Source organism: Neomonachus schauinslandi, chromosome 16 (genome assembly GCF_002201575.2).
Source record: "Neomonachus schauinslandi chromosome 16, ASM220157v2, whole genome shotgun sequence".
NCBI classification, from domain to species: Eukaryota; Metazoa; Chordata; class Mammalia; order Carnivora; family Phocidae; genus Neomonachus; species Neomonachus schauinslandi.
This window is the reverse complement of record NC_058418.1, coordinates 11928363-11940473: the sequence shown is the minus strand read 5'-3', so window position 1 is coordinate 11940473 and position 12111 is coordinate 11928363. Positions and strand designations below refer to the sequence as shown.

General features: G+C 43.6%; 1 protein-coding gene across 1 annotated transcript in view; it reads left to right on the top strand.

Annotated features, from left to right (window-relative positions):
- The window catches only part of LOC110586446 (carcinoembryonic antigen-related cell adhesion molecule 1-like), a 12113-nt gene extending 2098 nt beyond the window's left edge, over positions 1-10015 (top strand). The window contains 4 exon segments of the mRNA XM_044911371.1: positions 713-991; positions 5994-6120; positions 7587-7618; positions 8656-10015. Coding sequence (XP_044767306.1) covers positions 713-991; positions 5994-6120; positions 7587-7602 — 422 coding nt within the window. The 3' untranslated portion in view covers positions 7603-7618; positions 8656-10015.
- Positions 10016-12111: the final 2096 nt, after the last annotated feature.

Here is a 12111-nt window from a genome sequence, read left to right as displayed (position 1 = left end):
TCTTTCTTTCTTTCTTTCTTTCTTTCTTTCTTTCTTTCTTTCTTTCTCTTTCTTTAAAGATTTTTTATTTATCTATTTGACAGAGAGAGACACAGCGAGAGAAGGAACACAAGCAGGGGGAGTGGGAGAGGGAGAAGCAGGCCTCCCGCGGAGCAGGGAGCCCGACGCGGGGCTCGATCCCAGGACCCCGGGATCATGACCTGAGCTGAAGGCAGACGCGTAACGACTGAGCCACCCAGGTGCCCCCCATTCTCATTTTCTAATAAATTCTTTAATAAAAGGGAAATGCCTTCCCTTTCTATGTAAAGCTACCATACTAGAGAAGGGGCCTGACCTTTTAGGAAAAGAAAGCTCTAGGAAAGGGTCTCAAGAAAGCCACTGGGTAAAAAATTCCACCTGATGATGAGGATGCTGGACATGTGGGCTTAGAAAAGGTTCCTGGTGCTGACACTACAGAGATGTCCAGGCAGAGCAGACACAGGACTGAGGGCCAGAAGGGAACTTGAGGGTCAGAGGGGGAGGTACAGCCCTCTCCTTACAGATCGTCACCTGAACAAAGATATTCATCCTTCTGCAGACAGCAGGGCCATCCTCTGGGGCACCTTTACAGAGCTCGCTGGGGCCCTCCGAATGGCTGGCATCTCAGAGGAAGGAGTGTGACCCAAGGCCCCAGGCCCATTCTCATTCCATTACCTCCTGTGTTTCCCCACAGAGCTACTGGCCCAGCCCACTCTCCATGCCAGCAACACCACAGTCACAGGAAATAAGGACTCTGTGGTCCTCACCTGCTCCACAAATAACACTGGGGTCTCTATCGGGTGGCTCTTCAATGGCCAGAGTCTAAAGCTCACAGAGAGGATGAAGCTGTCCCAGGACAACAGCACCCTCACCATAGACCCTGTCAGGAAGGAGGATGCCGGGAATTACCAGTGTGAGGTCTCCAACCCAGGCAGTTCCAGTCAAAGTGACCCTGTCCAACTGGCTGTGGAAGGTAACAGACACCTTGCCCCGTGTTACATCTTCCTGGGAAGATTACTCTACTAATGATGTGCAAAATTGATAGAAGTCACAGAGGCCAGAAGAGCAGAATAGAATCAAGAGACCATTTCAGTAAACAGAATGGCAGAGTGGTTAAGAGCTAAGTCTCTGAATCAGATATACTCAGTTTCTTATCCTAGGTCTGGCATTTACCGTGTGACCTTACACAAGATTCCTTTTTTCCTCTGTTACCATTTTTTTATGTGGTAAAATATACATAAGGTTTAACATTTTAACCATTTTAAGTTTTCAGTTCAGTAGCATTAGTACATCTGTATTGTTGTGCAACCATCACCACCATCCATTAAACAGTAACTTCTACTCCCAATTTTAACCCCAGTAACCACCATCCTACTTACTGTCTCTATGAATGTGACTATTCTAAGATTAAGTGGAATCATAACAATATTTATTTTTTTGTTTGTCTGGATTTTTTCACTTAGCATAACGTCTTCAGGGTTCATCCATGTAGTAGTGCATGTCAGAATTTCATTTCTTTTTTAAGGCTGAATAATATTCCCTCGTGTGTATGTATCACATTCTGTTTATCATTTATCTGTCTATGAACTTTCGGGTTTTTTCCACCTCTTGGCTGCTATAAATAATGCTGCTGTGAACGTGGGTGAACAAATATCTACTGAAATCCCTGCTTTCAATTCACTAGGGCATAGACCCAGAAGTGGAGTTGCTGCATCAAATGGTAATTCTTTGTTCAATTTTTTGATGAACTGCCCCATACCAGTTCCACAGTGACTGCACCATTTACAGTCCCACCAACAAATACAAAGAAGTTCCAACTTCTCCACATCCTCGCCAACACTTGTTTTCTGTTTCGTTTTGTTTTTAATAATAGTCATCTTAATGGGCATGAGGTGATATCTCATTGTGGTTTTTATCTACATTTCCCTGATCACGAGTGATGTTCAGCATCTTTTCATGTGCCTGTTGGCCATCTGGATGTCTTCTTTGGAGAAATGTCTGTTCAAGTCCTCTGCCCATTTTTTTTTTTAAGATTTTATTTATTTATTTGACAGAGAGAGACACAGTGAGAGAAGGAACACAAGCAGGGGGAGTGGGAGAGGGAGAAGCAGGCTTCCCGCTGAGCAGGGAGCCCCATGCAGGGCTTGATCCCAGGACCCTGGGATCATGACCTGAGCTGAAGGCAGACGCTTAATGACTGAACCACCCAGGCGCCCCCTCTGCCCATTTTTTGCTTAGGTTTTTTGCTGCTGAGTTTTAGTTCTCTGTTACGGATATTAACCCTTATGGGACACATGATTTGTAAATATTTTCCCCCACTCTGTGGGTTGTCTTTTCACTTTGTTGATAGTGTCCTTTGATGCACAAAAGTTTTTAATTTTAATTGAAGCCCAGTTTATCTAGTTTTTTCTTTTATTGCCTGTGTTTTTAGTTTCATATCCAAGAAATCGTTGCCAAATCCAAAGTCATGAAGTTTCACCCTGTGTTTTCTTCTAACTCGTACATTTAGGTCTCTGATCCACTTTGAGTTAATTTTTCATATATGGTGTTAAGTAAGCGTTCAATTCTTTTGCATGGGTGTCCAGTTTTCCCAACTTCATTTGCTGAAAAGACTTTTCTCCATTGAATGGTCTTGGCACCCTTGTCAAAAATGGTGTGACTGTGTATGTAAGGTTTTATTTCTGGGATCTCTATTCTGTTTTATTGGTCTGTTTGTTTGTCTTTATGCTAGTACCACACTGTTTTAATTACTACAGCTTTGCCATAAATTTTGAAATCAGGAAACGTGAGTCCTCCAACTTTGTTCTTTTGTAAGATTGTTTTGGATATTTGGGGTCCCTTGAAATTCCATATGAATTTTAGGATAGATTTCTCTATTTCTGCAAAAAAAAAATGTCATTGGGATTTTGATCAGGATTGCACTGAATCTGCAGATCATTTTGGGTAGTACTGTCATCTTAAGTCTTCTAATCCATGAGCATGGAATGTCTTCCCATTTATTTATGTCTTTAATTTCTTTCAGCAATGCTTTGTAGTTTTCAGTGTATACATCTTTGACCTCCTTGGTTAAATTAGTTCTTAAGTATTTTATTATTTTTGATGCTGTGGTAAATAGAACTTTCTTAATTTCCTTTTTGGATTATTCATTGTTAGTGTATAGAAATACAACTGATTTTTGTATGTTGATTTAGTATCTTGCAGTTTTTCTGAATTTATTTATTAGTTATAACAGATTTTGTGGAATCTTTAGTGTTTTCTATGTGTAAGTTCATGTCATCTGTGAACAAAGATCATTTTATACTTCTTTCCAATATGAATGCCTCTTATTTCTTTTTCTTGCCTAATTATTGCTCTGGCTAGGACTTCCAAAGCTATTTTGGATAAAAGTGACAAAAACAGGCATCCCTGTCTTGTTCCTGATCTTAGAGGAAAAATTTGAGTCTTTCAACATTGAGTAAGATGTTGGCTGTGGGTTTTTCATCTATGGCCGTTATCATATTGAAGCAGTTTCCTTCTATTACTACTTTTAGGGTTTTTATCATGAAAGGATGTTGAATTTTGTTGAATGCTCTTACTGATTCAATCTCCTTACTAGTTACAGGTTTTTTCATATTTTCTATTTCTTCATGATTCCATCTTGGTCGGTTTTGTGTTTCTAGGAATTTGTCCATTTTACCCAGGTTATCCAATTTGTTCGCATACAATTACTCATAGTACTTTTATAATATTTATTATTTTATAATAATTATTTCTATTAAGTTGATAGTGATTTCCCCCACTTTCAATTCTGATTTTAGTAATTTTAATCTTTTTTTTTAAGTTAAAGTTTTGTCAATTTTATTCATCTTTTTGTAAGAGTCAATTTTTGGTTTCATAGATTTTCTCTATTGTTTTTCTACTCACTATTTTATTTATCCCCACTCTAATCCTTATTATTCTCTTCCTTCTGCTAACTTTGGGTTTAGTTTGTTTTTCCTTTTCCAGTTCCTTACAAAGTTAGGTTATTGATTTGAGATCTTCTTTAATGTAAGTGTTTACAATTACAGATTTTTTTTTTAAAGATTTTATTTATTTACTTGACACACAGAGAGAGAGAAAGACACAGCGAGAGAGGGAACACAAGCAGGGGGAGCGGGAGAGGGAGAAACAGGCTTCCCGCTGAGCAGGGAGCCCGATGCGGGGCTCGATCCCAGGACCCTGGGATCATGACGTGAGCTGAAGGCAGACACTTGACGACTGAGCCACCCAGGTGCCCCTACAATTACAGATTTCTTGCACAAGATTCTTAACTTCTCTGAGCCTCATATTCCTCAACTGGAAATTGTAATAAGAGGGCACGTGGGTGGCTCATTCAGTTAAACATCTCAAGTCATGATCCCAGGGTCCTGGGATGGAGTCCCGCGTTAGGCTCCATGCTCGTGATCTCTCTCTCTCTCACTCTCTCTCTCTCTCAAATAAATAAATCTTAAAAAGAAAAGAAAATTGTAATAAGTACCTGCTTCATGGGAAGATTTAATGTAATAATCAATTAAACCCTTAGCAAAATGCTACACACAGAGAAAATGTTCCATAAGTGTTAGCTGCTATTACTACTACTATTATCATTAGCTTCTATGAAGTCACATAGTCCTAGAGTCAAATCCTAGATCCACCTTTTACTGGCCATATGACTTTGGGTAAATTGTTCACTACTCTAAGCCACAGTGTTTTCATCTGGAAATAATGTCTATCTGAAAGCGTTATTATATGGATCAAATGAGATATATGTATTTACCACAGAGCCTGGTACATACTAAGTACACCATAATAGTAGCTAACATTAATATTAATACATCAGGCTTCGGGCGCCTGGGTGGCTCAGTTGATTAAGCGACTGCCTTCAGCTCATTGGTTAAGCGACTGCCTTCAGCTCAGGTCATGATCCTGGAGTCCTGGGATCGAGTCCTGCATCGGGCTCCCTGCTCGGCAGGGAGTCTGCTTCTCCCTCTGACCCTCCTCCCTCTCATGCTCTCTCTGTCTCATTCTTTCTCTCTCAAATAAATAAATAAATCTTTAAAAAATATATTAATACATCAGGCTTGAGTTGGCTGGTAAGGGCAATAGAAGTAAAAAAGAAGAAACAGATGCAAATGGTATTAGTCATTGGGACATAGTTACTGACTGAACATGGGAAAGGAAAAAAAGGGGTCGAATGCAAAGTTTCAAGCCTAGTATGTTAGTGTTTATCCCCCGAGATGCAGCCAAAGTGGGATTACTTATTTATTTATATTTATTGGGAAAAATACTTATTTATTTATTGGGAAAAATGTCTGTGAGGGTAAGACAGGAGTGGGAGGAGCCTGGGAGGTTCCTCAGACTGTCGTGCAGATGTGACAGAAGAAAGTTTTAGATAGAAGTGCAGTTCTACAAGGGTGTCTGTCTGCAAGGTGATGGGGGGACGGGTCCTTGAGCTCAAGTCACCCTTAAGAGGAAAACGGTTTCTCATAGAATTGGGCTTATTTCATATCCCTTCCCCCTTCTGTGGGAAGTGTGGTCTCTGTGCAAAGGAGATGGTGAATTCAGAATGCACTCTCCAGGCCTTCCATCACTTAAGTCCTCACCACAAGAGACCTGAGAGGCACATACTCATGGCTGCCACGGCTGGCACACAGAAAAACATGCAACCATGAAAAGGTGGGAAGCTATAGAAAAACAGCAATCAGCCTTTCTCACATTTCCAAAGCCTTCAAAAATATCTGAGTGCAGAAAGGCCAGGATAGAATTGAGGCAAGTCTGATCATCAGCCTAAAAATACAGTGAGAGAAAAAAATTGAAGGATGAAGTCAGCTAATCACCTCACAGCAACCTTCCCACAGAAAATGTATTCCTTGAAGGAACAAGTAGAGACTACTACACGTTGAGAGTTGTCCCCCAGGGGACCCCCACTGTAAAATAATGTCACCTTCATTCATTCTTCTCTCTTCTTTCCATGACAGGTGATTTAACGCAACCAAATTCTGGCCTCCCACCTGGGGCTATTGCGGGCATCGTGATTGGAGTCCTGGCTGGGGTTGTTGTGATAGCAGCCCTGGTGTACTTTCTGTTTATCAGAAAGACTGGCGGGTATGATGACCTCTCCTCTTGTTCCGCTTTCTCCAAGGCTAACTGCCATGCTTGGGAGAGGGAAGGAGACTTTGCCCCTGTCTCTGCACCTGGATCTGCTCCTCCTTCTTTCTAAACTCTTGCTTCTCAGCACTAATTCGTGTGGATCCCTTCATGCTTCCTGGACACCACTCTCTCTTGGACACAGTCATTCCCATCCCCCTATGTTTCTGTCTCCCAGTCAGGGAAGACAAGGTCCCAGAAGGAAAAAAATGAGGAAATGAAAGGAGGAGCAGGAGAAAGTGAGTCTCGCGTGCTCTTTTGACAGTCGTAGGAGGGAGGGATAGGAGAGGAAGAGAACCCAAGAAAAGGCAAAAACAACCAAAGCCTCTTGGACAATAAGAAAAGTGAGACAAAAACCAGCATCTACTTACAGAAGGGGAAAGGTGTCAGGGTGCAAGTAGGCTCAGATGCAACTGATAAACAATGGACCCACACGTGAACATCCAGCAAACAGGAAAGGAACAAATCCTAGAGGAGATTGTGGGTAGACTGAAGGAGGAGGCCCTAAGAGGAAAGGCAGTACCAACCATGGTATAAATGAACACTGAGGAACCCCAAGGAATTACCTGCTGACAGTGTCCTTCCGAATTCAAGGAGCAAAGATCCTATGCTTGGGAATGGCAGTCACAGTGTCTGATATTTATTTAGGGCAAGTGACCTGCGTGATGTCACAGAGCACAAACCCTCAGCCTCCAACCACAGTAAGTAAAGCCACTCACCCAGTGAGACCTGGTGTGTTCCACCATGTGCCCTGCCCTAGCAGGGAATCCTGGAATCCCAAACTACTTCCTACCTTCTGAATTTTTGGAAGGGGATCTCCATTTCCCAACCTTAGGTTGGCATAGGTCCTCACACCCTTCTAGCCACAAAAGATTCCCCTGAGACACAGCCCTGGGAGAAACATTCACTGCCTGGGCCAACCAGGCCTGAGCAAGATGGACCTGTTTCCAGGAGTCATTTCCTTGCCTGTACTCCTCCCCTTCCTGCCTCTGTGATGGATGTGGGCATTCTCCTTTGGTGAGACTTTCCCTGTCTTGTGGTGCTCTGGGTACTGTGGGCCTCAATGTCCCTCCTTGCCACTGAAGCCTGTTGCTGAGAAGTACATCTGGGTGAAAATCAAGACCTTGTGAACTGGAAGAAATTGTCAGAAGTGGACTGAGGTCTCCTGTGGCTCTACTCTTACCCCTCCTCTGGTACCAATGCCCTGGGTCTGGACCCCAACTCTGAGGAAAGTGAATTCCTCAAGCATTCATAGGCCACTTCCTTACCCCACCCTCCCGCCAACTGCCACCTTCTTCAGCTAGAAACCACAGCAGTTTAGGACCCACCTCCCCACCTTTGCTCTCACCCCCCAACCCCCATTCTAAGGCCATAAATGAGCTTTGCATTTTCATGGATTGGGAACTCTTCTTTTGTTTCCCCAGGTCAGGACCACTCTGACAATTTGTCTAACAAGGTAAGCACAACCAGTTTCAGTGGCTGATTTTCTCATGGAAGTATCTCTGTGTAGAATGGGTTATTCTTGAAGCTACAAATGTGAGATCAAGTTTGGGTCAAAATTCCTCAATGCAGCAACAAAGGATTAACCAGTAATCCTCATTACATGAATGTGGACTTCGGAATTAACCCCATCCTGTGTTTAAATCCTGGCTGTGACTCTCAATAGCTCTGTGACCTTGGACAGGTAACTTAAGCTCTTTGAGCCGTGGCTTTGCCATCTGTAAAATGGGCATGCTGCCTACTTCAAAGAGAAGTTGAAGGAATCAAATGAGACGACCAATGGAAAGCACCCAGCACAGTGACCAGCATAAGGCACCAGATGGTTCTCCCTCCTCTACCTTCACTGACCCTGCTCTTACCAACAAAGGATGATGTCCATTCTAATGGTTCTGAGATCTTGGTTCCTTTACTTTACCATAATTTAACCAAATTTTTCTCAACCTTTCAGTAGAATATACATATATACCAAAAAGTGCTTAAATCATAAATATATTTTAACAATGTATAAATTTTCACGAGTTGAACACAAAAGGCACCCAGGTCAAGAAATAAAACATGTTATCCCCACCCCCCAAAAAAACCCTCAAGTTACTTCCTTCCAAAGAGTAACCATTATCCTGACTTCCAATGCAGTACTTTTGTCTGTTTACGCTCTTACATAATGGGATACATAGTACATCCGTGTGTGTGTCTAGCTTCTTTCATTCAAAATTATTTTGTGAGATTCATGCATGTCCTTCTATGCATTTGTAGATTGTCCATTCTCAGTTGCTGTATCATTGCGTTCCAGTATGAATAAATACTATAATCTATCTCTTCTAATGATCACTCAACAGGATGTTAGCAAGCAGAGTACTCGTGGCTAATAAAAACCCTTCTCCAAAGCTAAAAGTTTCAAAGTGGTGATAGCACATGGTGCTGAATCACAGCACACAAGGTGAGGGCCTGACCTATGCCTCTGATTTAACTGACCACACTGCTCATGCCTTTCAGATTGAAGAAGTTGCATATTCTTCCCTGAACTTCAATGCCCAGGAACCAAAGAAATCAACTTCAGCCTCCCCATCCCCAGCAGCCACAGAAACGGTGTATACAGAAGTACAAAAGAAGTAACGCAACCTGTCCTGCTCGCTGTGCTCACTCTTTCCAAGCTTCTCATCCCCATCACTGTGGGATCCCTTTACCCTCAGGGAAAAGGGGAAGAAGCCTCTTTCCCCACCTCACTCCCTAACGAGGCACCTCCAGGCTGCCTGGTCATAGCCCCTCCCTTCAGTGTCAATAGATGAAAAGGTACATCCGGGATTCTAGGAAACCCAACCTTCCCTGTCATTGAAATTTGGCAAAGCAGACCTTGGGAAGTTGCCACAACCTCTGCCCCTCCTCCTTCCCTTGTTTTAAACTTACCTATTCAGAGCACAGTCATTCCTTCCTGCCCCAGTCCTGTCCTACTGGAGTCTAACTTGAATTTACCATAACCTTGAGAGTCCTCTCCTGATCCACTAAAATGCATGTGCCAGAAAAGAAGAGAGAGAAGAAGTAAAAGTAAAAACTTCTATCTCTCCAAAGCCCCGTGTGAACCCCACCCTGCACAGGAAAACAAATATGCTGAATGAGGATGCTGAACTATACCTTTGTCTACTGTCAAAGTTGTCTACCAGGGCCTGAACACCTTGCTGCTTAACTAGAAAGCCACCTAAGCCATTTGACAAGCCTGTCTTCAGAGAACCCACTAGAAGCAATTAGGAAAATTATTCACTGAGGTCTACAGGTGATTCCTAATGGAAAATGCAAAAAAAAAAAATGCATGTATGTTTCATAAGCCCACAGAAGGAGGGCTTATAGCTTCAGGGAGCAGTCAGCTTTTAGTAGAGATAATCAGCTGGGAATTTGGGAAAGGAATCAGAGAGCTACCCTTCAGAGATTATTTAAATAATTGTTAAAGAATGCAGTTTGGTGTATTAGGTTTTTTCCCTGAGATATTCTGCCATTTTAGTTTTTGCAACTGCTTGTTTATGTGAAAAGGGCTATTTCTACTTAGCTATGTAAGTCAACCTGACTGCCTTCAGTGAAAGAAGCCACCAAGACCCCTCAAGTCCCCTTGGCCAGGAGCTCCTCGAGGTGTTTATGTCGGGGGCTCCAAAAAAGAAAAGCAGTAGCAGCGGTTTTCCTCCTTCGTGGCTAGTAATGGGTCTAACTCAGTTTCCCGGCATCTCAGGCCAGTCTTCAACCACCATTGCTTTCCACGTCTCTGCTGCACATGGTGTCTGCCCCACTCACTTTCTCAGGAGACCTGGCCTCTGCCAAGGTTCCACTGGTCCTTGAGAAGTGGGGGTGCCCTGAAGGGAACACACTCATGCCCCTGTTGGCATTGCTTACCTCCCTGGAAACCTGCCCCGGTGCTGATGCTCCTGGGGAACCAGGGCTGTGAGGGGTGTTAGGACAGGGGAGGGTGATAACTGGGTCAGAGGCATCTTGAATAGCCTCGGAAATGTTTTCTCCCATGGGGGTCTATGAGCCCCAGTGTGCAGAATAGAAAGGAAGGGCAGGAGAAGGAAAGGCAACGTACTTCCCACCCAGCCTCCTCCTACACAGTCTCTTTGGGGCTGTTGAGAAAGGGGTTTTATTCGATATTGATTACTTGATGTCATGCTTTGTCTGAGGCCCCTCAAAGAGGGCGAGTTGGGAATTCTCTGTACTCAGGTACCTCTTTCAAGGGTTTTCTAACCCTGACACAGTCTGTATATACTTCCCCTCATCCATGCTATTCTGTGTTATTTAATTTTGTCTGGCTAGGGCCACTTCTGAATTATTTGTAAAATCTCTATATTTATAATAAAAATTATAAAGTCAACATGAACTTGCTGCCTCACGGTTGATACTGCTTTAGACAATATCTTCTTTACAGGCAGAAGAAAGAGAACTTGCTGAACTGGGAGTCAAAATGAGCCCAAGTCTACAGATATTTGATCCAGTGATCAGAAAATTAGCTAGTCATTTGCATGCCTGCTGACAAAGTGAGTCTGTCTAGAAATGACAGCCCATAGCTTCAACCTGCTCGGAAGAAACTGCCTATTTTCTTCTGAGAGACGTGATTCCATGAGTAAAAGATCTCCAGGCCTCGGGCGCCTGGGTGGCTCAGTCGTTAAGCGTCTGCCTTTGGCTCAGGTCATGATCCCAGGGTCCTGGGATCGAGCCCCGCATCGGGCTCCCTGCTCAGCGGGAAGCCTGCTTCTCCCTCTCGCACTCCCCCTGCTTGTGTTCCTGCTCTCACTGTCTCTCTGTCAAATAAATAAACAAATCTTTAAAAAAAAAAAAAAAAAAGATCTCCAGGCCTCTTTATTAGGGACCAGTGACGCTTCCTGCACGGGTGGCTCAGAGCCTCCACAGGTCCATTCACACAGACGCCTCTCTAGGGTATTCTAACCTGAGTACCCTTCATTTATTAACCCCACTAAGTACTAGCCTATTCTATCATCTCCTTCATTTCCAAGCCATAGAAGCACGTGTGCCGCGTCCCGTCCTTGTCACCTGGTTTCTCCTGGCCCCTGTGCGGTGGCGCATCCACACCCAAGACCGCTAGGTGCAGCAGGAAGTCAGTACCCGTCCTTAGCCCAATTCAAAGGTATCTTCACCATCCTCATGTTTGCTTTTACAATGTCTAAGACCACGGACAACTTTTCCTTCTTGGACATTCTCCTCCTTCCACCCCGGCCTGTGCATCACGCCCCACACCAGATTTAGTAGTGAGACCCGACGGGACACCTCCACACGATCCTCCTTCCATAGCTTCGATGGCCTCTCTGCAGATGGCCCCTGCATCTGTATCTCTAGCCCCTACTGCTTCCCAGAACTCCTGACACTCATATCCAAACACCTTCTGAAATTCCTCCTTATTTAAATTGCACCCCCCATCCCCACCCCCGCAGCCCTACCCAGCAACTCACTCTTCTCTTTCTACATCTTTCCACACTACCACTGTTTCCTCCGCATTGCTCTCTGGTTTCCCAGATTCGATACATCACAAAACCTGATGGTCCTTTAACACCTCTCAGTACATTGTTCTGTCGATTCCCGTGACCCTAAACAACCCAGGCCCTCAATAACTCTGCTGGAAGTACAGCCTGACTCTTTGTCTCTGGTCTCTCTATTAAAATCTTTCTTGCTCACTCTTGCCTCACTATCTTCCTAAAAACTGGTTCACTCTCCTGTTCAAGGGTCTATAGTGGCCTACCCTGGCCTATCAGGTAAGATCAAATTTCTTCCTCTTTACTAATATTTCTTACCTTCTTTACCACAACTCTAGTATAACTCCTCCATTCTAATTAGATCTGTCTCCTTACCCAACCCTGCTGCTCTACCCCATATACACATATAATTCTTAGTCCCAATGATATGCCTGAAAACAAATACCAAACAGGGCAAGGTTCTGTTATCTCACAGAGGAGTTAC